General features: G+C 54.9%; 9 protein-coding genes across 9 annotated transcripts; 2 read left to right on the top strand and 7 right to left on the bottom strand.

Moving 5' to 3' along the window:
* Nucleotides 1-247: 247 nt before the first annotated feature.
* On the bottom strand, nt 248-5,640 carry BGZ61DRAFT_344917 (uncharacterized protein; the record flags this gene model as incomplete). Its single annotated transcript, XM_046239744.1, has 3 exons — nt 248-395; nt 446-2,583; nt 2,632-5,640. 3 exons carry the CDS (start codon nt 5,638-5,640, stop codon nt 248-250), a joined length of 5,295 nt encoding a protein of 1,764 aa, XP_046108437.1.
* A 1,131-nt stretch (nt 5,641-6,771) lies between these two features.
* BGZ61DRAFT_514915 (uncharacterized protein) lies at nt 6,772-8,246 on the bottom strand. The gene is made up of 4 exons (XM_046252218.1): nt 7,811-8,246; nt 7,480-7,737; nt 7,166-7,425; nt 6,772-7,105 (listed from the first exon to the last, which is right to left on the bottom strand). Exons 1-4 carry the CDS (start codon nt 8,212-8,214, stop codon nt 6,903-6,905), a joined length of 1,125 nt encoding a protein of 374 aa, XP_046108438.1. The 5' UTR covers nt 8,215-8,246; the 3' UTR covers nt 6,772-6,902.
* A 365-nt stretch (nt 8,247-8,611) lies between these two features.
* BGZ61DRAFT_474310 (kinase phosphorylation protein-domain-containing protein) lies at nt 8,612-9,415 on the bottom strand (the record flags this gene model as incomplete). Its single annotated transcript, XM_046248563.1, has 1 exon — nt 8,612-9,415. One exon carries the CDS (start codon nt 9,413-9,415, stop codon nt 8,612-8,614), a length of 804 nt encoding a protein of 267 aa, XP_046108439.1.
* A 471-nt stretch (nt 9,416-9,886) lies between these two features.
* BGZ61DRAFT_445017 (MED6 mediator sub complex component-domain-containing protein) lies at nt 9,887-11,147 on the top strand. Its single transcript, XM_046245024.1, has 2 exons — nt 9,887-10,469; nt 10,520-11,147. Exons 1-2 carry the CDS (start codon nt 10,038-10,040, stop codon nt 11,024-11,026), a joined length of 939 nt encoding a protein of 312 aa, XP_046108440.1. The 5' UTR covers nt 9,887-10,037; the 3' UTR covers nt 11,027-11,147.
* A 34-nt stretch (nt 11,148-11,181) lies between these two features.
* Nucleotides 11,182-14,998, bottom strand: BGZ61DRAFT_445019 (P-loop containing nucleoside triphosphate hydrolase protein). The gene has a single exon (XM_046245025.1). It carries the CDS (start codon nt 14,913-14,915, stop codon nt 11,307-11,309), a length of 3,609 nt encoding a protein of 1,202 aa, XP_046108441.1. The 5' UTR covers nt 14,916-14,998; the 3' UTR covers nt 11,182-11,306.
* Nucleotides 14,999-15,216: 218 nt separating this feature from the next.
* On the top strand, nt 15,217-15,713 carry BGZ61DRAFT_343860 (uncharacterized protein; the record flags this gene model as incomplete). Its single annotated transcript, XM_046239639.1, has 2 exons — nt 15,217-15,369; nt 15,423-15,713. 2 exons carry the CDS (start codon nt 15,217-15,219, stop codon nt 15,711-15,713), a joined length of 444 nt encoding a protein of 147 aa, XP_046108442.1.
* Nucleotides 15,714-16,374: 661 nt separating this feature from the next.
* BGZ61DRAFT_164021 (Metallo-dependent phosphatase-like protein) lies at nt 16,375-18,854 on the bottom strand. The gene is made up of 4 exons (XM_046237497.1): nt 18,317-18,854; nt 17,538-18,127; nt 16,569-17,482; nt 16,375-16,511 (listed from the first exon to the last, which is right to left on the bottom strand). The coding sequence occupies exons 1-4, from the start codon at nt 18,489-18,491 to the stop codon at nt 16,478-16,480; spliced, it is 1,713 nt and encodes a 570-aa protein (XP_046108443.1). The 5' UTR covers nt 18,492-18,854; the 3' UTR covers nt 16,375-16,477.
* A 1,202-nt stretch (nt 18,855-20,056) lies between these two features.
* BGZ61DRAFT_528916 (uncharacterized protein) lies at nt 20,057-21,123 on the bottom strand (the record flags this gene model as incomplete). The annotated part of the gene is made up of 4 exons (XM_046253332.1): nt 20,057-20,171; nt 20,223-20,355; nt 20,419-20,802; nt 20,880-21,123. 4 exons carry the CDS (start codon nt 21,121-21,123, stop codon nt 20,057-20,059), a joined length of 876 nt encoding a protein of 291 aa, XP_046108444.1.
* Nucleotides 21,124-21,949: 826 nt separating this feature from the next.
* BGZ61DRAFT_445023 (uncharacterized protein) lies at nt 21,950-24,215 on the bottom strand. The gene is made up of 10 exons (XM_046245026.1): nt 24,071-24,215; nt 23,766-23,954; nt 23,688-23,705; nt 23,567-23,633; nt 23,452-23,512; nt 23,312-23,399; nt 23,148-23,259; nt 22,498-23,098; nt 22,367-22,438; nt 21,950-22,303 (listed from the first exon to the last, which is right to left on the bottom strand). The coding sequence occupies exons 1-10, from the start codon at nt 24,106-24,108 to the stop codon at nt 22,197-22,199; spliced, it is 1,353 nt and encodes a 450-aa protein (XP_046108445.1). The 5' UTR covers nt 24,109-24,215; the 3' UTR covers nt 21,950-22,196.
* Between the last annotated feature and the right edge of the window lie 134 nt (nt 24,216-24,349).

A 24,349-nucleotide genomic window follows, 5' to 3' on the forward strand; every position in this document is an offset into this window, starting at 1 on the left:
GGCATGTTTGTAATCTCTAGTGGTTAAGGCATCTAAGAGACAGAGTTGAGTGGAATACCACACGGGTGTAATATATTAGGATTAGCATGCCCCGCATGCCAATGCAAGTCTCGCTCACTCTATAGAACTCTAGCTTCTCCAAGTCAAGGCATGCAAAAACGCTGCAGAGAATAAACCCAACTCAATCAGCATATATCCCTACTCCGTCCACAATGCAAAAAAACTCCAGTTCATGTAGATGCATCTACTAGTCTAGCAGGCTTCTAGGTGCCCTCGAATACGGAGGCGGTGCCTGGGATTGTGATGGGGCTCGGGATGGCGGTGTAGGGCTCTCTGCCATCCACTGCATCGTCTTGGCAACCATCTTGGCAAAGTACTGCTGGATAAACGACTCGCTGGAAAATGTTAGCGTTTTGTTCCCGAGAAGGGCTGGAGGTAGACTTACGTATAGTAACTGTGATCAGAGTTGTGAGGCGAGACAAGGTTGTGTGCTAGCTCGTGAGCCAACACAACCCACCACCAAGTTGCCGCCTCAGCCTTCGCTTCGCCCGGCCGAGGTCCCTCTATTTGCCTTGCATGAAGTTGTAAGAAGAACCTGAAGTTGCAGAAGATACTGCCTCCTGTGTTGAATGCAATCGTGCCACCGGCTTCATCGTAGAAGATGTGAAGCACCTTAGGCGACAGCGAGTAGATGTTACCGATATCGACTAGTAGGCTGGCAAAGGAGTTGATAGCCGCAATATTCGATGACAAAAACTGGGTTGGATCCGTCGACAAGGTCTTCGAAACAAAGACTTTCATGCCATTCGAGGCCTCTGCAACAAATGCGATGTTGTGGGCGGGTTTGCTGTCACAGTATGTAGCTTGTTCCTTGACTTCGTTGACCTGGGGCTCAGAGAAGACGCTGCTAGATCCGTATGCTCGGGTTGAGTTGACGGCATTCAAAAGGTTCTGCTGAACCAAGGCTGGGTTGGTGACATTTCCATCGTCCTTCTGAGGTCGTTGCGGGGTGCTGCCAGTGTTCGATGAGCTGCCACCAGAGGATGGGCCGGCTTGGTTGGGTTTGTCCAGGAACTTCTCCACTTGCTGATGGGATTCGTCCTCATCCTGAGGATCGAAGCCAAGCCGACGAGTCAAGTTAGAGAACAGACCCCTAGGTTTCCTTGACTGCTGATTCTGCGCAGGCTTGTTGTCCTCAGGGGAATCCCAAGAACCAGGCATCATGGTGCTTGGGTGCTCTGGCGTTCTTGCGACTTCGCGTGCCGCTTCGGCAGCCTTCGCTTCAGTAATTGCGTGATTCTGAGTCGACCATGTTTGCTCCGTCTCCTGGATTCTGCGCTGCTCATCTTCCAGTGCCTTGCGTCGTTCCTCCTCAGCAATCCTTGCCTCAGCGGCCTTGGCGCGGAGAATTCGATCCACGTTGTATCCACGAGCCCTCAACCCATACAAATCCAGGGTGAGAAATGGCTCGAAGAACAGATACGCTTGCTGATTCGGGCGGCTTAGAAGCATTTGGCAGATGGCCTGTCCAATTTGGTACATATCAGGCTTCCCCTCATCAGTGACATAAAGAACCCAACTGCCGGCACCCTTGGCGCTCGCAGCGGACCGCTTCTCCGTATGAGACTGACTTTGGCTCTTTAGACTGCGTCGTAGAGCCACTGAACGGACAACCTCGACAGTAAGATTCTTGTCAAGCCATTTCGCATCGTGTTTGATAGTGTCACGCCGGTAGCTTGCGTACTCGTAGAGAAAGATTTTGGATCTCTCAATGACGTGTTTCCGGAGCGCTTGAGACGCCTTTTGCCTGTCACTGTGTGGTCCGATTCGGATGTCCTCTTGGACGATGCTGCTTAGCTTCTGGGCTCCCAGAGCCATGTAAAAGTCCTCAAGAGCATCTTCCTCAGGAGCGCAGATGAGGCGATCCTTGAAGAGACGATAGCTGATGATGTCGTCTTGCACCACAATTTGACTGGCAGAGGCCAGCTGGTACTGCCTGATGGGAGCCTCGTCTTCGTCCTCATCGTCTAGCTTTCCCTTGGGAGTTGCCAGTTCCTTGTACGCGAGGAGGAAGGACGCTGCTCGCATCTTTCGCCAAAGATCTTTATCCCGGTGAAGGGTTGAAGATGCCTCTGCAAGAGACTTGAGCAAGTCGAGGTACTTTTCAGGGCTCTGCAACACGCTGAGAAGCCGTGCTGGTTCGCTGCATGCCATATGTGCAACCTCGAGCTTGGTTGGCTCGCTCTTGGCTCCGCATTGGAATAAGAAGGTATTGGCATCAGGCCCAAAGTCGACAAAGTCGAAAATATCGCCATATGTTGTGGATTTGCCCAGGTACGCGCTGGATGGGGTAATGTAAGACACAGTGGAAGTCGACTTCTCAGACGTTCGAGATTTAGTGGTTCGAGTAATGGGGACAATCAGGGCGTTTCTCAGCTTGGCCTTGCCGTTTTCGCCCAGCTCAGTGATACGAGAGGCAAAGTAACTGAACAAAATGGTGGCATTGTGTTGGTCCTTGGGCACATTGGACAAGAGGCGGTTGACACAATCGACCATGGGCGGATCTCTTGCAACGCCGAATTTCTGACAAATGTTAGAAAAGACTTATAGCAAGGTGGAAGGGAGACTTACGTTAGCGTGATCATGGAGATCCTTTCGCAGGACATGGAACCCAAGGACAGATGCTCGAGGATTCCAGAAACATTGCGACGGCGCGACGAGCTGGGAACTTCCCTCTAGCGGCATGAAAGCCTTGCGGCTGTCGCCGAGGTTGAACGACGCATACCGGTTTGTGTGGTGATTAGCGACAAAGTATGTCATGGCTGAGACTCTGAGGGCCTCATCCTTGCTTGACATCATGTCGACTAGCTCCGGGACAGCAGGGTGAGGTCGGAGGCCTAGATTCGATAAGAACCGGGCCTCCACACTGCTCGGTCGGTAGCTGCCAGGAGGACCGGGCCATTGTAAAATTGTCAACTGGAGAGCTCGAAGTGAATCCTTGGGCTCGAAGAGCTCGGATACCTTGTATAGCGTATCCGTTCCCTTGGTAGGCTCCATGCCTTTCGGGCCCGCTTCGGCCGGGCAAAAGCGTGTCTGCTTCAATTTGAGCAAATCAGCAGTAGGAATATCCTCGCGAACTGAGGCAAGGTACTTGACGAGCTCAACATGGCTCCACTTCTTCTGCCCCGAATCGCTCGAAGCATTGAGCAGTCTCGTGAAGATTGTCTCAAGATCGACGGTCTTCCGAACTCCAATGGCTACCAGCAACTTCTCCTTCAGTTTGTCGCAGCCTTGGATAACGGGCAGATCATCAAAGAGCTTGACAGAGGGGAAGAATGAATCTTCTGGCTTCTTCATGCCGAGTTTTGTTGGCATCACCGTGTTGGCTCGGAGGAGGGATACCACGCTCGCCCTGGGAATGTTGCCGATGTTATCCCAGTTCTTGGAGAGCACCAGCAATACCTGGGCAGCAAAAGTAGGGGATCTTGTGAGACTTGTTTCCTCTGATCGAGAATTGCTCGTCTCAAGGAGAAACCTCAGCCAAGGCAAAACTTCGAGCGGCTCCCAGCCCAAAGCCTGCAACTCTGGAACATTGGAGTTGGCTGTTAAAGCCTGAGGAATGGTCGTCGGCGGGATGGGCATGTGTGCAGGGATCTTGTTCATGCTCAGATGGTATTGGATGCTGCCAAGGGCAATGATTTCGCCTTGTTCTCCGTCATCGCTCATCGTGCCAACGGCGACTTCGAGCAAAGCTGATCGACTAGGGGGGTCAAGTTCACCACTCAAACTCTTCTTCCCAGCCCAACTAATGAAGTTCATTAACTGGACCCTGTTCATGGCCTTGGCCTCCAGTTCTTGCTTCACGTCCGTGACCGTGATATGAGTCACCAGACCATAGTCTATAATTTTCCTCACGAAGGGAATGTCTTTCAACTCCTTGGGAATGACTGGGATGCTATCCACAAACTTGCTCATCTCGTCTGAGGCGATGCGAACTTGGGATGTTTGTAGGACTCCTCCACTTGAGTACATTTCGATGGTGGCTTTCTTGAAACAAATCCAGAAAGCTTCCTCGATGATCTGTCCAACCTGTCCGCTGGGCGTTGAGTCACCAAATGTGAACGTCTTGAGAATATGAAGAGCCTCTGGCATAAACTTGTTGATGACGGCCGGTGTGATACGGCCATTCTTGTCGGTGGCTTGTTTCACTCGGCTGCTGAGGTCGCTCATTTCGTTCGAGAACGCAAGGCGGGTGATGATGCCCGCAGCACGCAGAATCTCGACGTTCCATGTTCTGACCCATCGCGCATTCAAGTCAATGGCTTCTCTTTCAACGGTCGGGATTACCGAAGGGGCTGAAATGTGCATCCCAGCTCCAGTGGTCTGCATGGTTGGGAAACCAATGAAGATGCGTCCACCAGGCTTCTTGCTTGGAAGGACAGAAGCAAACACATCTGTGGCCTTGCCGACGGCGCCAGAAGCTGCAGCGTCTTGTGAAGCCTGAGACTCGTCGTATGATGAAGTCAAGATGGCAAGCTTCGTAGTTCTGGGTGGAGGCTTCTTGGTGGCACGCTCGAGTTCTGATGCAAATGAGGCTGTGACATTGGTCTTGATGCATGCAGAAGTTGACCGAAGGAAGATGGTTGAGGATGAAAGCTTAGTTACATCCTCCGAGATGGTCACTTGCGCCGCATTCTCCTCGTTTTGTGTTTTTGACTTGAGGGTAGCTTGTGAGGCAGTTGAGGTTAAGCGAGCAAAGAAGGACCGTAATGAAGGTGCTTCAGGGGCACCGTAGGCTTCAGCAGATTTTGTGACTGAAGACGAGGCTTGAGGCTTCCAGCCAATGGCAGCCATGTACGACGCATCAATCTGGGTGCTGGTGCGGTCGACGCTCGTCACCTTCATGAGGCCTTCCTTGGTCCTTGCCTCTAGGTCACGGGGCAAGGGCATATCCACGCTGGGGGAGGACTTCTTTCTGAGTGATAGGATCTCATAGTCATCGATCCAGAACTCGATCTTCTCGAGTGCTACGAAAGTCAGACTCGTTGCCAGGAACTGACTGACGGATAGGAGATTCGGCAAAGGGGTCGTCGTGTTTCGGTAATCGAGGACAAAGGTGGTATGGGGAGTAGCCTGGTCTGCTGGAATGTGAGACTTCTTGGTAAACAGAGCATTCCCCTTCCAGTAAAACGCCATGGCCTCGTTCCCAGAGCTGACAAACGGCTCCTCGCAATCCGCAAAGACACTGTAGAAGCCGACACCGAAAGCACCAATCTTGGTCTCGTCAGGGTTGCCCTCGGCGATGCGCTTTAGCCTGCCCCAGTCCGTCTTTGTGAAAGGCTGGCCATCGTTTTGGACGACGAGCCGGCGCAGGGTGTGATTGGATAGAACGTGCTTCAGGATGTCGGAGCGGTTCGGATTCGCGGGTAGGGGGACTTGGGTCGAGGGGAGCGTCTCCCACTTGACGCTGACGGTCGTAGCCTGGGCGTCGGCGGCATTCTGAATGAGCTCTCGCAACGTCGTCCACTCTCCGGAGTATCTGGCGAGGACCTTGTCGATCAGGGCTCGGGTGTCGACGGTGACGGCCTCTTCATCCTCGCCGTCCCGCATAGCGGCGGCTCGTAGCCTCGAATAGTCCATCGCGGGGACTCGGTTTGGGTGGTTGTCGGTGGATGGTTCAAACCCGCATCGTCCTGCGAGGCGAGGGAGTTATGTAGGTTTCGGATGGGCGACCAGGCCGCACAAGGCGAGGCAAGCAGAGTGGCAAGCAGTGGCAATGACTGTGTGAGGATTGGTCAGGCAGCTGCCGGCGCGGAGACAAAGGGTCAGCAGGCAGGAGGAGTACGTACACGTGCGAAGTTGCGCGGCTTCCAGTGAATTGCACAGAGGAGGAGGATAGAGGCTCTAGGGTGGCGAATAGGGAGAGCGAGGCGGAAGGCTACGGTGGCCTGTCGAGATGTTGTGATGATGCGGGATAGGTTTCTGGCGTTTCTGGCAGATTGGACGCCCGCCGTTGAGTCCTAGAGGCTGCCGCGTTGCACTAAACGGTCCCTGACGTTGTTGCTTCGGAGTTCGGTATCCAACCAGTGCCCCTGTAGCTCAGCGCTTCCAGGGGTTGGTTTAGGGACCCAACGGGGCTGTTAGTGTAATCCTAGTGTAATCCACTAGGCTGCACATGCGCCCTGCACCCGCAGCTCGGTGTACGCACCATGTGACGGGACTGCGTCATTCTCCTGTACGGAGTAGAGAGAAAGCATTGCTATTCGCACACAAGTACGGGCACACTTCAATCCTAAATATGATTACTGACAACCCACCTCGTACAACGTTTAGGAAAGAAATTTTATAACCATCATGTTAGTATTTATTCCCTAATAATTATTTTTGTTCTGTTTGATCTACGCCATTGACACCTCTATAGGTTTACATCAGGTTTTGCTGAATGGGCCTGTTCCTGCGCGAATAGCAATACTCGAGACAAATAGACCCTTGTTATCCATCCCCATCCATGTCCCTTTCTTTGAATCCGGGGAGGCCGTTAACTCTAATTATATTTGACCAATTAAATTTGTTCGTTATTCTGCCTTGTATTTCTGCATGGTCGATGTACGTAGCAGTGCATTTCTAGGAAGCTCGTCTCACCTGCCCTGCCGTTATATTACTTCCTGGGCGGTCTTTTCTGCATTGAAGGAGACCCAGTTCATAATCCTTCAATCAAGTTGAACCTTGACCAATGTATTTTCCTCCTTATGAGTATGGAAGATTTTGGTCCTTAAATTCAATAATCTCTAGTCTTTCCACATTGTTAAATAGAAGTTTCCGACTCATTCCTGTCAACGTCTTTTCAAGCCGCCCATGTGTCCTGTGCCTCTATATAACCCCACATACCAGCCATATTTGAACTACTTAGCTGAATTTGTGTCCGACGACTTTATGGACAAATCCAAGAGGAAGTTGCTTGGGACCAACCCGCTGTGCCCATCCTGGCCATGGACCTCGGCCTCCCACCATCCGTCGTCTTGGTGACGAAACACGGCGAGCAAATCGCCTTTGGCAAAGCCCAGCTCCTCAGGAATGACTGCATAATATCTGTACAATGCGCGTGCTACAAGACATCTCGTTGGTCATGGTTCAATATTGCCTTGCTGTCGTGATGGGGACTCACCGTAATGTAGGATTTGTCTGCCACTGTTGGTGGAGGGCGGAGCATTGATTACGCTCTTGCTTCGTTGACGCGAGGCTTCCTCGTCTCGTCTGGTTGAATGAAGTTCGGGTGATAATCTCTGCGACTCTTCACGTGTGAATCGACCGCTCCAACGTGATGCGCGATATTCATGCGAACGATACGGGCTGATGTCCATGAGGGTTGACCCGCGTGAATCTTCAGGGCGGAGTTGAGTTACAATCCCGCTAGGAACCTCATGACTACCCAAATGATCAGCTTCTCATTTCGGAGGAGTGAGGTAAGGCTATGCTCACGCTTTTGAAGGGATGGGTTGATCATCTGAAAGGATTAATCTGTCTTCGTCAATGTCCCCGCTAACAACGGACTCAGCATATGTTGTCAGTGAATCCAGGTAACGCTCCATCATAAAGTCCCTTCCAGATTTGGTCTGCTCAGAGAGTAATATCCGAAGTCGAGCTACTTCCTCCAGAATCTCATCTGTGTTCTTTTTTACTTGCGAGGACTCATCCCGGATTGCAGCTGTGTCGGCCTTTATATCTTTGACCAAGCATCTGCGATTGTATTAGAGTTGGAATGACAGATTGAAAGTCTCCACCCAGGAGCGTAAGCTGCGACATGACTTACAATTGAATGGCCTCAACAGCTAGCATGAGAGCTGCTCGGTGGGTTTCAAGGGACTGACGAAGCGCATTCACAGCATCCTTGCCGTCCCAAGCCCATCGCATGGCTCCGTTCTTTTTTCCATTGTGTTTCACGAGGAGAGCGCTGATATCGTCGACAACGGCGCCGCATTTATTAACGATGTTTACAACTTGATTTTGAAGCGTCTGGGGTATCATGACGATGGTAGATGCATCATCTTTCAGCAGCTCGAGAACCAGTGTCAGCTCGCTCAGTTCAGCGTGTACGCTGAAGAGGTCGCTGCGGGCATCGCGACAGGTCCGGATAAAGTCGGTGAGGGAAATCACTGTCTTTGCGGTCACTCCGATGAGCGTGATGCACGAAGTGGTGATGGAAAGAGGGTCCATTGGTGTTTACACATGTCGAAGTTCAAGTTTGGTCGCGACGATTGCGAACCGGGAGGGGTAGGGACTTGATAGGGTTGGCGGGAGGCCCAGTCTAAGTCTGCCTGGTTGTTTGGGGGCTGAAAGATGAAATCCGCCTAACGCTGTGGCGATGCAGGTGGCATTAGCGGTACATAGCATGGTTTGGCTCTTGAGACCATGTTGGAAATGGTTATTGTAATTGTAAAAGATTTTGGCCGGGTGTAGGGGATGGAAATATCATGCTCCTTTCCTGACTCTGGCGCACACGGTTTCTTAATAAGATAAACGAGTAGGTTGAGAACAAAGCATGATTTCATGCTGGGCAAAACGGGTATCATTTTCTAATTCAATCGCCGGGATAAACTTAATGTTGTGGCCCTCAATCATTACGACGAGGTTTGGGGCTACCACTCCGCCTGCGGTGCTCCCTGGATCTCGACCGATGGCGGTCTCTGCTCCTGTCCCTCCGTCGACGCTCGCCTCCATCACGGCCTCGGTTCTTGTTGTCAGCGTCCCGGTCTCTGCCCTCGACTCTGCCTTCGACTCTTCTCTCATCTTTTCTCTCGTCTCTTCTCTCATCTTTTCTCTCGTCTCTTCTCTCGTCTCTTCTCCCATCTCTACCCCTATCTCTGCCACCTTCCCTGTCGCGACTACGGCTGCGCCTGTGCCTCCTGTGCCTCCGCTCTCGGTCCCGATCATGATCCCGGCTACGGCTTCCGCTCCTATGTCGTCGTCTTTCTCGCCTGTCGGAATCGCCGTGCCGTCGTGATCGTTCCTTCTTCTCGTCGGCGTCTTCATCGGCGTCGGGTGGTGGCATGCTAGCCGGGCCAATCTGTCTCTGGGCACCAACCTCGACAGCGTTCGCACCCGAGGTGTTTCGCACTGGGACAGGAAGACCAAGTGCCAGTGCAATAGCATCCTCTTCAGCCTCTTTGATTTTGCGCAGCTCCTCCTTTCGCAGCCTCGCTTCGCGCTCCTCTTCGGTTTCGTTGGAGCCGTCCTCGGCCGCCGAGTCTGCTTTGGCGTACCAGTTGAGATCGCGGCCCTTTTGCCATCGCCCGACGGGTGCCTTGAGACTGTGGCCGAGATAGTTTTCGCGGTGGGAGGAGTTTGCGACCTCGTCCCAACTGAAGTTGACGCCACCTCGGGAGCCGGACTTGCGAATGCTGGAGAGCAGATCCATGGCGTTGGTTGCGAATATCGCTGGATTATTAGAGGCGATGTGTTGACCAAACCCAGTTCGGTAGTGTTAGAGTGTAGTCGTGATCCGAGAGGGCGATGGTGGAAGATGTTCGAGGTGAAAATGGAAGGGTTGCTTGGATGCGATCCGCGTCGTCGCAACGCCACTACATTGGAGAAATTGCGGGGCTACTTAAGGTGGCTGCCGAGTGGCCGCTTTTCGTCATGGCAAGTCTCCGTGTAAGCTTGACTGTTACCTTGACACCCAGAGCCGTCACCCAATTTGGCCAGCAAATTTATAGAAAAATAATAGTGGAATAAATGGTATTGGAAGCTAGCTAAATCAGTCTACAGTGCAGTTCCGGAGACCATGAACTTACAGTGGCGAAGGCCCTTGAGTCTACGGATGAAGGGCTGGAGGCTAACATTTATAGGCACACCTCCACCGCTGGTTCTATGCCCCACGACACCGAAGCTTCCCTGGCAGCTGAACTCTCTTTGTGACTTAAACCCAGTGCGTCAACACCAAAAGGTCGAAACAAAGCAACATCCGACATCGCAACGTTCACTCGCAACGGCTCCTCACCGATACTATAAAACGCACCCTTCAGCCCACAGCCGCCACCATGTCCAATCCCAACGACCCTCCCCTCGACGAGATCCAATGGCGCTCTCCCCCCATCGTCGCCAACATGGGCGGCCTGCACTCCAACACGATCCTCTTCTACTTCGCCGAGTCGCCCTTCTTCGAGCGCACCTCCAACAACGCCGTCATCATGAGCCAGGCCATGAACAACATGGCCATGTACCACTTCATCCAGACCCGCGAGGCCTTCGAGGCCCGCCTCAAGACCATGTCCGGCCTCGAGTTCATCGTCGGCGAGGAGCCTGCCGAGATGGCACCTGGCACCGGCACGGGCGTGTGGATAATTCGCAAGCAGACGCGCCGCAAGCTGTACGACGACGAGGATGAGGTGACGGTTCACGCGTCGTACTTTGTCGTAGGGGAGAACATTTATATGGCGCCTACGCTGGGCGACATCCTCGCCTCGAGAATTGTAAGCTCCGCCAGTCCAATCTCCGGCGACGTCTAACCATGTGTACCTAGATGACCATCTCCTCAGCCATCGCAAAGGCTCTCCCCGCCGCCGAAAGTGTCCGAAAGTGGCGCCCATCTCTCGGGCACGTCTACCAACTGCCCCCTGACCAGCCCTCAACGCGACAAAAAGTACAGGACTCCAAGGAGGCCACCCCTATACCAGACGAGACAGGCAAGACCGCGCCCGCTGCTCAAAAGAACGACGAACTATCGCTAGAGAGACTCGCGGAAGAGTCTCTCATGACCCACATGAAGTACGGCGGCGAATACGTCGACGAGAATCCCATCACCGGCCGCCCTGGCGAGTTCCATCTCTCCTCCACAGGCCGCAAGGTCGTGCCTCCGCCGCAACTTGCCAAGGAGGAAGGCATCGGCCGCATCAGCGGACCGACGCTCAACACCAAGTTTGATGACAAGAAGGATGGCAAGGCCGACAAGACGCCCAAGTCGGCGACGGCGCCGAAGCCCAAGCGGAGAAAGAGCAAGATGAGCACAAGCACGCCCACAGCGTCTTAGCAAGTTCTAGAGTGTTGAAGAAGAGGGGCCATGGCGTTATGTTCTGTAAAATTAGATGGAAGTTTTGTATTTTTACTTTTGATACCCAATACACGGCGCTAAATTGCAACAAAGAGAATGGTTTTGTGAAGCACCGAGCAATTGTCTTCATCATGCAATATGAATCGGATTGGATTGGTTTAACTCAGAACGACTCCAATACGATTTTGTCCATTCAAATGAGGTATCTTGTCTATATGCATCATGTATACCTAGTACTTTTGTCCATTAACCCTTATGTTCACTCCACAACCCACCCCTTGCCAGGGACCTTCTTCTGCTTCACCTTCTTCGCCGGCAGGGGCCATCCTTGACCACCGGTATTCTCTGCTCGCAGATACGGCACGACGAAGCACTCTCTCACTGTTGTCCCATCGACTCCTGTCGTTGACTTGAGCTCCTTGATTGGCTTGCCGTAGGTAATCAGCGGCGTTCCCTTGGCCAGGCCGGCCAGTTGACCGCCGGTGACATCGGTGAGAGCGTGCATTCTGGTTTTGGGGCGCTTCTCGGAATCGAGTGACTGGGTGGCTCGCTGGAGGTATGAGTAAACGATGTACTCGGGGCACTCCTGGATGCTGCGGTGGGCGAGCGGGGATGAGGGATGGATGTACACCGCGGCATCACTCTCCACCTCATTGCCGGTGTGGATAGGGATGAGAGGAATGTACGGAACGTCGATTGCCCGGCGAGGCTTGCGGAAGTGCTCGGGAGGGTTCGGCGTCAGATCCGCTCGGATAGCGACCTGATCAATGAAGCCCGCAGCGACCATCTGCTTCAGGGCGGCGACCTGCTTGGGCAGCGGAGGGTCCAGCTTGTCCTGGAACTTCAGGTTGGCAAACGCCGAGACGTTGGCGCGCAGGAGCTCCGTGATCTGCTTGCGCAGCTGCTGGATCTCCTTGAGCACCTTGTATCGCACAAAGTGGCTCTCGCACCACTGCTCCGTCGGCTCGTGCGCAAACTCGCCCACCACCTGGAGGAGCTTGATGGCGTCGGACCGGTCGTCGAGGAAGCAGAAATTCTTCTGGACCTCGTTGTACATCTTGCGCACCATGGCCTGGCGATCCTCGGCGATGATGTCCTCGGCCGTGCGGATGGCAGCGTCGTCCTTGGCCGCGAGGGTTGGGATTGCTTGGTTCTCGGGGATGAACACCTCGGCAGCGGAGAGACCAGCCACGAGCGCAATCGTGTAGGGGAGGCAGTCGTGTAGGTGGCCGACGAGCAAGATACGTGAGAACCGCGGCGACAGGGGGAACACGGACATGGTTGTGCCGACCTGGGTAACTTGGCCGGTAGAGGAAAGAGCAGAAAGATATGTGAGTAGCTTCTCCGACTTTGCCAGAGCTCGTCGATCTGGAGGGGTGGGGAAGGGGAAGTTGACGACATGCTGGAGGTTCATGGCCTTCAACTGCAGAACGACGCCCTCGATGGGCATCCTGAGAAGCTCCGGGTCGGTAAACGCCGGGAAATCTCGCTCATACACGGCCGAGGAATACAGCCTGTAGCAGTGGCCAGGCCCCGTTCGACCGGCACGGCCAGATCGCTGGTTCGCGCTGGCCTTGCTGATCCAGCCAATGTCGTAGCTCTGGACGCCGCTGACTCGGTCGTATTGTCTCTCCTTTGAGCGTCCGCAGTCAAACACGTAACGGATTCCGGGGATGGTCAAACTGGTTTCCGCAACGTTGGTTGCCAGGATGACTTGCCGAGTGCCCTCAGGCGCCGGCTCGAAGACTCGCATCTGCTCTCGAGTGGGTAGGAGGGAGTACAACGGCAGCACTCGCATCTTGAGCGGCGCAATTTCTTGGTCCTCCTCGATCTGGAATTCGTCTTCTTCATCATCTTCGTCATAATCATCTTCGGACGGGAGGTCATCAAAGTCGTCGCCTTTTCGGTTGTCATCCACGTCGCCAAACTCTATGTCCTCCACTTCAATAGGTGCCTCGCTCGCTGAGATCTGGACCTTGAGACCTTCAGCAGTTTTCGGGCCGCCAAAAGCTTCCTTCAGGCGCTTGCTGAGCTCTATGATTTCGTTGCGTCCGGTCAAGAAGACGAGAATATCGCCCGGAGGCAGCTTCTTGTGGCCGCGGCTAATCTTGCGGAAGGCCTCCTCAACATAGTCGTGGTGAGTCCGTCGGGAGAAATGCATCGTGACAGCATGCTGTCGTCCCTCAACCTCAAGCACGGGCGGCGGGGTCGCAAACAGAGTTGGGTTCATGGTGAGATCCTCTATCCTCAGCGTGGCAGACATGATGACCAGCTTCAGGGGCTTGACCTTGGGATCCTCCGCAGCGAGCTCAGCGCGCAGCTTGATGACTCTGCTAAGCATTCCAACGAGGATATCTGTGTTGACGCTTCTCTCGTGGGCCTCATCAATGACAATGGCCGAGTACTTGCGGAGAGTGATGTCCTGAGCGATCTCTCGGAGCAGGACACCATCCGTCATAAACTTAACCGCCGTCTTCGGGTCAACCGTGCCCTCAAACCGAATCTGGTAGGCCACCACGTCTGAGTGGTCTCCCAACTCCTCCGCGACTCGCTTCGACATACTGACCGCGGCGACTCGACGCGGCTGCGTGATACCGATTAGGCCAGGCGTAGGTGAGTCTGGCGAACCATATCCGGCCTCGTAAAGGAACTGGGGGATCTGCGTCGTCTTTCCGGAACCTGTAGAACCGCAAATGACGACAATATCATTGTTGTGGATCGCTTCCATGATCCTCTGCTCCTCCGAGACAACCGGAAGCTTGAGACGTGCGTCCTGAACCTCTGGGGTTCGGGTAACGGTCACGCTGTACACTTTCCGGTTGGTGTTCCCTGTCGGCTGGAGTTCCATGGGCAACGGATCTGACTCGGGAGCTCGGGGGACGAAATTTTCGGGTTGGGGGATGATCATGTTTGAAGTTGTTGGTTCGGCGGGATCGTAGCCGAGGGCTGCGTTGCGTTGTTGGTTTGCCCATGCCTTGAATGAGGAAGATCTCTGAGCATTTCCCTCCTCGTCCATTTCTTCGTCAGAGTCCTCCTCTTCAGAGTCTTCTTCGGAGCTCTCCTCGTCGTCCTCGGCCTCATCTTGCTCCTCGCTCTCATCCTCGTCGCTATCCTTGCCGTCGGCTCCATCATCGCTAAACCCATTCCATTCGTCCGCCGACTCGTCGCTGTCCTCCTCGCTGTCCTCAGACTCTTCGGATGGCGGCGCCTCGACCTTGGCCAGCGAAATCTTCGACTTCACACCGCCTCGCTTCTGTCGCTTCTGAATGACAGGCCGTCCATCGTCGCCGAGGTCTAGGGGTCGCTTTAGGCCTGAGCCGATCGAAGCTGGCGTAGGCTTTGCCTGGGCTGGTATTTCGGAAGCCACAACAGATTTTGAAGACGGCTTCTCTAGTTCCGAACCGCTCTCGCTCTCGTTGCTGTCGTCTTCGGCCACGGCCTCACGCCTCTTCACATACAGCAACGCCTCCCTGTCTGCGTCTCCCTCCAATCCCGCCTTCTCCTCCCTCATAGCCCTGCTAATCGCCTGCTTTTTCGTCTCCCTGCCCTGTCCCAAGGATCGAGTACTGGAGAACAGACTGGTGTCGACCTTGCGCTCGGCCAGCTTGGCCATGAGCTCTCGGTTCTCGTCCTTGCGGAGCTTGCCCTCAATGTACTTCTCCAGACGCTTCGCCTTCTTGCCGCTCATCTTGGCGCCCTCTTGGAGAAGCTCCTTCTTCATCTGCGCCTTCTTCTCCTCGTGGGCGAGCCTGTGCTCGGGGAGCAGCTCCTCTGTGTTTGTGTCCTCGACATCATGGCGGCCGTTGTCTTTTGCTCGCTCACGAGCCAACACCTTGTGCTTTCTCTGGCGGGGGATATACTTGGCCATGTTGGGTGGCGCTGTATGTAATAATTGGCTTGACCCCTTGGATTTTCAACGAGGCGACCAGCACGTCGCAAGTTCGTTGACATGAAAGTTGGTGGCCATGGGTTCATGAAATTTTGGGACTGAGCCGTTTTGCCTCCCGCCACCGCCAGAATCTCCAGCCACTTTGAGCCTAGTGCGGGGTGGTGGGGCCTGTCGCAACTCCACACGGCATCTCATCGCCTCCGCCGTTGTCATCGGGAGCTTTCTTCCACTCAAACTACGGGAGAAACGAAAAGAAAACGAGAACACCTTAATTTCCAATATGGAAGTTACCGATGTTAGAGAAGAGGCCTTCCCCGCCCCAACCCGAGAAGCCTCTGGGCTCGTCAACGGAGTCGCAACGGAAGTGACCTCGACCAGCTTCTCCGACAAGATCCTCATCACCATCTCCCAAGAAGGACGCCTCTCTCAATGGGTACGGGCATATAAACATCACCTATCAGATATATTTCCTAACTATTCCCTCAGATCCAGGTTCCTCTGACAGGTTCCTCCGCCGGCATGGTGGAGATGACACTGCCCAGCATGAACAAGGGCCTCCTACCCTCAACCCACCTGACCCCCAAGACACTGCTAGGCGGTGGCGGCGACGACCGTGAAACGCTTGGGCAACTGTACGCATCGCAACTTGCGAGTCACTTGTCTTTGAGGTCTCCTGATGATCGACGGACACTGGTTTTGGGCCTGGGACTGTCTAAGATTGATACCGAGCGCGAGGCTTTCTTCGATCTGCTAGAACTCACCCAGAAGGTCCTGTGAAAAGAGACCGAGATCTTTGGTTTCAAATCACATATCGCCTTTTGTTAAACGGACTGACGAGCTGGGCGACTGTGGACAGATTGAACGCCTCAGCGAAATGGTAACTTCGGCCCACTGTTCAACTGGAAGCCCATTTGTGGTGCACTCACAGTGAGTGGGGTCTCGATTACAGCAATGAGCCAACCTGACCCCAAACACAATCCCAATCTCGTCAAAGTCCTTCGGACTTTCCAGGGGAGACGAATGGCTTGAAACACTTTTGTGTTCTTTTAGTACGAAATAAGGCTATCCGCAGCTAGTTGTCTCTTAGGAGCGTCTCTAGTAACCAAATACTATCAAGCAAGACTCATATGTCTTCTATTTGAGTTCCACATAGTTGAAACACAATATCGAGCAACTTAGACTACGGATATATGTATAAAAATAAGGGGCTCCGATCATGTTCATGTATTCATTAAGGTGCATCGCCGACTGCGACCCGTGAGTGGTCTGGCGGCTTCTAGACAAGTGTCCAACGCTGTCTGCAGTTTCTAGCGCCCAAGCATCACCATTCATCATCCACCTCAATTTTGCACCCTGTTTGCGGGTGTTGAACCATGGCCCTGGCCTGGCAGTGACCCGGGACTCGGCCCTTGAAACGAAAGTGATAAAAATGACAACCTCAAACTACACAAGCCATGCGTCATTGGTTCCAATCGATGAAACCATCCGCTTCCATGCTCAACGTTCGTATCAAAACGTAGATGCTACTGTACAGCCATGTTTCATGACGATGGTGCTGTTCGAGGCTTGCGATCCCTGTGGGTCAAAGTCAGCATGGTCAGTCAAAACAACCGAGGCAAGAGAACAACTTACGTGCTAAGCCTCCTGGACAATTGCTGCAACTTGGTATCGTTGTTGGCGTCTTCCGCAGCCTTCTGGAGGGCAACCTGTCGCTCCTCCTCCTGGTGCTTGACCACCTCCTCGTGGCTGGGAGGGAGCCTCTCGTTCTGGATATCGACCTTGCGGGCATCCTCAAAGTTGTGGATGGCATTCTTCAGACCCTCGGCACCCAGCATAAGCGTACCAGCGGGGAGTCTGCCACCAGAGGCCGTCTTGAGCTCAGACACCCTCTCCGACTCCTCACGAAGAACCTGGAACACTCGGGACAATCGGCCGATGGCAAGAATCTTGTTCTTGATTGCTCGTCTCTTGTATTCGATCGACTCGGGATCCATGTTGGGGCTCGAAGCCGAAGGCGAGATAGGGCCGGGCGATGACGCCGAGGGAGTGTCGTCCTTAAGCTCCTCCTCGGAGCACGTGCTCAAAATAGCAATGAGCATGTCGGTGATCTTCTCGCCGACGAAAGGCAGCGACCAGGTGAAGACATCCATAAAGTTGGGGAGCCAGTAGGGGTGAGGAGTGCAGTTGAACTGTCGGATGTTCATAACGTTGTTCTCGTACTTGAGAACGGCGGCCTTGTTGTTGTAGACATCGAGGTAGTTCGGGGCGGAAAAGATGGTCATGACACTGGGGAAGCCGGTAGTTCGGGTTTTGCGATACATTCTGTAGCCGGCATCTTGGGCTTCGTGGGCTCGGATAATCGAGAGCAGGTTGTTCTTCTCGAGGAACGCGCAGGCGGCGGGGTACGAGAAGAAGTATGAGCAACCTCGGACGTGGTTGTGGAGGAAGTAGTCGCTGGTCTTTTCCTGGCCAAAGTCCTCGAGAGGGTCAGCCCAGAGGATGTCGCACATGATGCCCTGCGTGGGGGGTTCTCGGAAACGATCAATCTAAGCACAAGTCAGTCGAGTTTAACTACAAGAAAGCGCAATGGGGGTAACGCACGCCTCGTAGGTCATCGAGTGTGTGCAGCTCGGGGCTCAGGCCTCCGTGGATGCAGAGGAACTGCTTGTTCATAACGGCAGCCAGGGGCAGGGCACAGAAGGACTCCATACAGGCGTCGTAGATGGTCTCGGAGTACTTGTGCTTACACTCGAGCTTGAAGGTGAAGTAATCGGTCAAGTGGCGACACTCGTGGTTTCCTCGCAGCAGCCACAGGGACTGGGGGTAGTGGATCTTGAGGCACCAGAGGTAGAGGACGCATTCAATACTGAAGTAGCCACGGTCGACGTAGTCACCAAGGAAGAGGTATCGGGTTTCAGCAGGGTCGCCGCCGACCTCGAAGAGCTTCATCAAGTCGTAGTACTGGCCGTGGACGTCACCGCAAACGGTGATGGGGGCGTCCATCTCGAGAAGGTTGGGCTCGGCGCGCAGGATCTCGGTACCCTTGTTGAGGATCCAGAGGGCCTGCTCATCGGTGAGACGGCCCTCGCGATAGAAATGCTGCTTGAGGAAATTGATGTCGGGCTTGGTGTGGGTGTCATCCTCGAAGAATTGCTCGTCGGTGGGCTTGAACATGGCGGGGGCTTGGACGTCTGGAGAGCCGGGAAGGCGGTGGAGTTAGCCAAGATGGAATTCATTTTTGTCGGAAACAGCATCATGATTGTTTGAGAGGCGGGCAACGTGCAGAGACGGCGAAAACAGGCTCGTTGGGTGTAGATTTCAAGGCAGATTGGTGGTGATGGTGGGGTCCAAATCGAGGATGGAGGGGGAATCTCACGCACCTTTGCACACGCGCTCCATGGTGTTGACCTGGGTGCCATCCTCCATGGTATGGATAGTGAAGTCGATCTCGGGGACGGGCTTCTTCTCCTGGATCGCGCGGATGGCGTTGTCGACCTGGGCATTGTGACGGTCGTCGACCGAGGGCGGAGAGTTGGCGTCGCCTTCGGGATCCATGACGGGCAGTTAAGGCGTGGGTTAGGGGGTTGCTGGAGTGGGAGAAGGACGAGCGATGGCCGAGCCGGCGGCGGTGAGACAGCGGGAGCAGCTGCGTCGAGCGGTCGTCGCGGGGCCTCGAAGGGAGGAGGAATGCGATGGACAGCAACGGGGCACGGCGGGCGACGGACGCAGGAGGCAGCGCGAGGCGGAGGGGAGGAGAAGGGACGAGAGTTGTGCAGAGAGGATGTTGCGAGATAGGGCTGACAAGGAGAGAGGAAGTTGGGGCGTTGGCTTTGGGCGACGGTGAGAGCGAGGGCGGGCAGCGGCCAGCGGGCTACGGCCAGCGGGTGGGCTGGCTGAGAGCAGAGTGGCGGGCGGGAGCTTGGATGGGTCAAGAGAGCACGGGGCGGGTAGAATCGAGGGGGACTCGAGGTACCCTTTGCATGGCGTCGCTGCCGGAGAAATACTTGTCACGGCCGCTAGCGGTACCTGCGCCGACTTGGGAAGCCCAGGTGCAGTGTTCCTGGGGGTGGTCGGCGCGGCCCAATCAGGGGGCTGGCGATCCCCAGCTGTGGTTTTCCTTTTCTTCCAACTCGCGTGTCCACCACGACCCGACGACGGGCTTTTTTTCTTGCCCCCTCTCTTCTCTCCTTTGCCCAGATTCCAGACCACGGGCCATAACGACCTGTGGACGATGCTGTTGGCTCTTTGCCGCGAGTACCAATCGCCGACTTGGCCTCCAGGACCCCTACCGGCAGAAGCCGCATGTCCAGCCCCGTTGCCCGCCTTGTGGCTGCTGAGATTCAGATCAAGATGGAACCCCTCTTTTTGAACAGCTTCCCGCCACCGTCTCCCTGGCTGAAAGACATTCATTTCTTTTCATGTTTTTATTAGGAAACCCCGTGGGCCCGCCGTCCTACCGAAATAAGGTAGTACGGGAATATCTCGTGTCCGGCGGTCCTGCGCTGTACTGCTGCTAGCTTCCTCTTATTAGGTGCCTCCTTTATTAATTCTGCCTTGGGTCTGACGGATGAGGGGCTGTCTGTCTCTGTCTGTCGCTGCCCCACGCAACGCCAATACCCCGACGCCCAACGGGGTCCAGAACCAGAGACAAACGCCTAGAGCCTCGCAATCCGAGGTCGAGTGTCTCAAACACACATCCATCCGCCGTCACCGCAAAGGGAGGCCGCCCGCTGAGTGGGCAACCTGGTCTCGCTTTGCTTCTGGCCGTAATTAGATTCTCGGTCTCCGAGCAGTGCTGCCTGGCCGCCTCGGCGCCTCGTCGCCTTACGTATCCCCTGTGCGGCTCACTATACCGTCATGGATTCACCAATCAGTTCGGGTCATGTGAATGATGAAGTGTAACGATTCTGGGTATCTGCAGAGTCTGTACAGATGTACGAAGTACAGCAATCTCACCTGGGGATTTCCTGAGCACGTGCGCGTGTAGGGAGTCCCGACACTTCCAGCAAACTATCCCGTGCCGCTCTGAACGGGTAGGTCGGTCTATGGTCTGAGTAGTGACGTCTAAGTAATTCCAGTCATAATGAAATCAAAGAAAATATCGCGTTTCTTCCGCTACATCAAGGCAACGTGTAGCCACCGTCGACAATCATGTCCAGGCCAGTCGTGTATGATGAAGCGTCGCTAGCCAAGTACAGATACGCCCCCTTCAACTCGCTCGCCTCACCCTCTCGGCTACACAATGTTAGTTCAAATGACGCTCAAATATAATAGAGCGATACTCACCCCATCACTGTCCTGCCCTTCCATTGTGCCTTTATGTCCTCTGGCGCAAAGTGTGTAATTTCCGTCTTGATGTAGCCCGGCGACACTGTGTTGCACCGCGCGAAACCTGTCCACTCCACAGCTAGACTCTTGCCTACAAGCCACACCGTCAGTCTCCCCAATCTCCACAGGCTCAAGGGACAAGCGGAGCACATACAGAAGTGGATAACAGCCGCCTTGGAGGCATTGTACACGCTCTGCAGCTGCGGCACATTGACGATGCTGCCGCTGATGGACGCCGTGGCGATGAAGCTGCCCGCCCGGAAGTTCTCGAGCGGCCGGCCGTCGAGCGTCGTGCCCTCGGTCTTCTGCCGGCGGAAGTGCGCGCCGGCGCTCTTGGCGCACCACATGACGCCGTCGACGTTGACGGACATGACCTTGCGGGCCATCTCTGCGGGGCCGTCGAGGAATGGGCCGTCGGTCCAGGCGATCCCTGAGTTGGCCACGAAAACGTCCAGGCGGCCGTCGAACTCGCCGACGATTTCGTTGATGGCCTCGTCCACGGCTTCCGGCGAGACGACGTTTACTTGATAAGCCTTGCCTGTTTACCATCAGCCTCGGTTCCATGGCTTAAACCGGGAGGATCCTGGAGATTCAGAGACAAAGCGGCCGACTTACACTTGACACCATACTCTTTCTCAATGCTCTCAGCCTCGGCCAGAGCCTGCTTGTTGCTGTTGTACCAGATAGCCACGTTGGCACCCGCCTCGGCCAAAGCATGAGCCACGGCAAGGCCAATACCCGCCCCAGCACCCGAGACGATCGCGGTCCGGCCCTTGAGGGAGAAGAGGGGCATCACACGGTCCGACTTGGGAGCCTCGGTGTTGTCATGACGAAAAACTCCGTTCTTCATGTCTGCCATGATGACGGTGTTGCTTATCGATGAGTTGAGGAATATCGAGTCTGAACGATTCAAGAGTAAAGAAGGCCTTTTATGTCACACTTCCAGGGACGACAGATACGGAGTTCGCTTTGCAGAGAGGAGTACAGATCGCGGTGGATGGGTCTGGATAAACATCTGGGGAAGACCCGCCACCAGGCACGCGACAACAACCTTTATATAGGCCGCCCGTCTTACAAGGACGCTCCCCTCACTCCTCGCCGGCAGTCCACCTCGGTGCGTCCTCTCACAGCGCGGCTTGCGACATTTATCGTGCACGCCAGACAACCAGAGCCGTGCCAGATATGCCGCCCCGGTCCGTCTCTCTCGGCGTCGATGCACCACAGGTGTGGAGCCGGTGTAAGTTGCGATGCGGACGGGAGTGGACTGGCCGGGCTCGCTCCACTGACTCGCGCACCTATCAGCTCGCCGCTCCTGCTCCAGACGTCATGATGGCGGGACTTTGCCCGTTGCTGAGCCTCTCTCTCAGGCCTATCTGGAGTTTGTTCTCTGTTGGGTAGGTAGCAGGATCTTGCAAGGATCCCCGTTTGGGGTTCCCTTCTTTCGGCCCCGCCAACTCAGGCGCCTCCAACCTCCCCGCGGCCGTTTTCGAGTTTGGCGAGCCTGTCAGAGACGCCTGAGCCGGCCGCGGTGCCCACATGTACAATAGCCCCTGGCCTCCCGTTTATAACCATGGGCCTCGGGCTTCCCCCGTTACTGGGCGAAATGGCAGCGTCACTATGTCATACACGGTGAGCAAGGTCGCATGGAGTGGACCCTTCGGCTCATTTTGGAAAGAGACAGTGGAGGAGGGGATCTTCGGCTCTCTCGTCATAGTGCTTTTAGTCTACCGTCGCGACTACGGCGGCTGCTGGGGAAGTTCGTTGGTTCGACCACCCGCAGGTCGGTTCCAATCATGCCACCGAGAAAAGGCCGCCAAGGGCCTTGCTACGGCGTATTGTCATGGTTTCCCCTTGCGGCTCATAGACAAACGACCCCCTTTCCCTCGACAACGAGGGCTTTCAGGGTGCCCGTGTTATCGCCGCCTCCTCCGCCTAATCCCGCGGCGACGACCGCGACCTGAGGTTCAGGTTCCGTCCGATGATTGTCTCGTACGAGTAGTTGGTCACTCGGTAACGGGACACGAAGTCGTCCCGAGGAACTATTGAGCGCAAATGTGAGCTATGTCATGCGACAATACGCAAATAATGTGGATGAGACTTACTGTACGCCCCGCAGATGCGACGGATACCTTCGAAGGCGGCTCTTCCGTGCATAACCCTCCAGTTGTCAAATACTGCGAAATGATCTAGTCAGAGCTGCAACTGATGGTCGAAGCATACTTGGAAGACTTACCGACGATACGACCTGGCGTCAGCTGGAACCAGTACTCGCTTGTCCGCCGCTTCAGAATCGAATTCCACTTGCGAGCAGCGCTGTACCACTTGTCCGCCTCATACAAGTTCAAGATTCCGCGGTCGTCGTTGTTCCAGCGGACCTTGGTCAGCACGTCCCCGTCCTGTTCGATGACTGGGTAGGTCTGGTCTGGCGAAATGGCAATGCCCTTATTTCCGCTGGCGTGCCAAGGGACCCTGGTGGTTCGAAGGGTCTCGTACGCATCAGGGAATTCCTCTTTCAGAATGGTCGCTGCGTTGAACCCATCGACGAGCAGCGACTGCCCGCCCAGGGCCTCGTCAGTTGGCTTCGCATTGGGAGGCGCCGAGTGGGAGAGCAGGTGGAAAGCCTGGAGGCCGGCCGGCTCGGTAAAGTATGTCGTGTCGGTGTGGGCTGGGAGGGCGAGGTTAGTGTAGGCGGTATCGGCCAGAGCAAGGTCGGGGATGAAGTCGTAGAAGCCTCCATAGTGAGTCGTTCGAATAGGGCCAATCTTTCCTAGAACGGCCTCGGTGGCTTCTGGTGTTGGTGGTGTGTCGACGATGAAACTAAAGCCATGGACCCACTGCTGATGTGAGAGATGTCTCTTGCTTGCGAATTATATGATGCCTTACAATGTTTTTGGTAAGCTCGGCCATGCCCGTCACGTCAGACTCGCTCATGACGGCATCGAAACGGACCTCGGGAGGTGAGGCCTCAATGCTCGAGTTCCAGTGGATCCGGGCACTAGACTGTTAGTTTTTGGAGGCTTCGTAAGAAACGGTAGAGTCCAACTTACTGGTCTTGGCCAAATTGTTCAGCATATCCGCCGTCAAACCAACTCTCCAGCCATGACCAGGGGTGCTGGCTTTTGTGGGAATCAGACCCTGTCGCTTGTTTAGTCCTGTATCAGACGGTCGGGGTTTGGGGTTAAAATACATTGGACTTCCAGATGCGCCTGGGTCTCTGCAAAATTGACCGGATGGATGTCTTCTGGCAACTACACCACCGGGGTGAGCACGTCGGTCGCTAACACTATTATGCGGTTAATTACCTGGAATGTGTCAAAGTTGCGTTGCCTCGTGTCCTGGTTAACACATTGAGTGCACTGGCAATTATCTCTATTCGGTCGATTAAGTATTTTGGACAAGCAATCGATAAATGAGTAGGCTTACCGGAGCCAGAGATTAGGGCTGTGAAGCAGGTCAGCTCAGCAATGCACGCCAAGACACGAAGCTGGGGCTACGACTTACAAGGTCCGATGAGCTGGCCGCCCCTTTTGCTCCTTGCTGAGACTGATTTGGGGGCCATCGGAGAGAGCCACAGTTCTCCCAGAAGAAAGCCATCGGCTGGAAGTAGACGCAATGAACCTAGCTATCGGGGCCTGACGTTTGGTGTGACGAAGTGTCGAGGTCGCAGATCGGCCCAGCAGAGCGGCGGCGCTATTGAACACCAAAACTTAGCTTTGGTCCAGTCTGGCTGCGGGCGACGGGAATCTTGGCCACCAAGACATGGTGGGAGGGGAGTTAACGGGCGCAATTGAAGCGGGCATGCGTACCTTGAAGAACGATACGCAACACCAAAACGACCAATCATTGTCACAGAACGGAACGTAGTTCAAGGGATGTTTTCAAATGGTCGCCAAATGCTTCAACAGGCTTGGAGATTCCAAACACCGCTGTGCCTCTTTGTGGTGATGAAGCTGGGATCCCCTCCGTCCCAGTCGGGTGGTTTCAGGGCGGGCCAATGGTTTACTCAGACCTCGGCAGACGGGGCCCCCGATAATCGCATCTCAGCTTCCGACAGTAACCCGTGGAGAAGAGGAGCGAGCGCTGGA

This window comes from Ilyonectria robusta (assembly GCF_021365365.1).
Source record: "Ilyonectria robusta strain PMI_751 chromosome Unknown BGZ61scaffold_4, whole genome shotgun sequence".
Taxonomy (NCBI): Eukaryota; Fungi; Ascomycota; class Sordariomycetes; order Hypocreales; family Nectriaceae; genus Ilyonectria; species Ilyonectria robusta.

What these genes read in the sequence shown, in the direction of transcription:
- BGZ61DRAFT_514915 (XM_046252218.1), bottom strand. Translation starts at nt 8,214, where the DNA reads ATGGACCCTCTTTCCATCACCACTTCGTGCATCACGCTCATCGGAGTG. An exon ending in GCTGTTGAGGCCATTCAATT is followed by an intron (nt 7,738 to 7,810) that starts GTAAGTCATGTC and finishes ATACAATCGCAG; the next exon opens with ATGCTTGGTCAAAGATATAA. An exon ending in CAACCCATCCCTTCAAAAGC is followed by an intron (nt 7,426 to 7,479) that starts GTGAGCATAGCC and finishes TCATTTGGGTAG; the next exon opens with TCATGAGGTTCCTAGCGGGA.
- BGZ61DRAFT_445017 (XM_046245024.1), top strand. Translation starts at nt 10,038, where the DNA reads ATGTCCAATCCCAACGACCCTCCCCTCGACGAGATCCAATGGCGCTCT. An exon ending in ACATCCTCGCCTCGAGAATT is followed by an intron (nt 10,470 to 10,519) that starts GTAAGCTCCGCC and finishes ATGTGTACCTAG; the next exon opens with ATGACCATCTCCTCAGCCAT.
- BGZ61DRAFT_445019 (XM_046245025.1), bottom strand. Translation starts at nt 14,915, where the DNA reads ATGGCCAAGTATATCCCCCGCCAGAGAAAGCACAAGGTGTTGGCTCGT.
- BGZ61DRAFT_164021 (XM_046237497.1), bottom strand. Translation starts at nt 18,491, where the DNA reads ATGGATCCCGAAGGCGACGCCAACTCTCCGCCCTCGGTCGACGACCGT. An exon ending in CATGGAGCGCGTGTGCAAAG is followed by an intron (nt 18,128 to 18,316) that starts GTGCGTGAGATT and finishes CCGGCTCTCCAG; the next exon opens with ACGTCCAAGCCCCCGCCATG. An exon ending in TTGTCCAGGAGGCTTAGCAC is followed by an intron (nt 16,512 to 16,568) that starts GTAAGTTGTTCT and finishes TTTGACCCACAG; the next exon opens with GGATCGCAAGCCTCGAACAG.
- BGZ61DRAFT_445023 (XM_046245026.1), bottom strand. Translation starts at nt 24,108, where the DNA reads ATGATTGGTCGTTTTGGTGTTGCGTATCGTTCTTCAAG. An exon ending in GACGCCAGGTCGTATCGTCG is followed by an intron (nt 22,439 to 22,497) that starts GTAAGTCTTCCA and finishes ATCATTTCGCAG; the next exon opens with TATTTGACAACTGGAGGGTT. An exon ending in TCGCATCTGCGGGGCGTACA is followed by an intron (nt 22,304 to 22,366) that starts GTAAGTCTCATC and finishes TGCGCTCAATAG; the next exon opens with TTCCTCGGGACGACTTCGTG.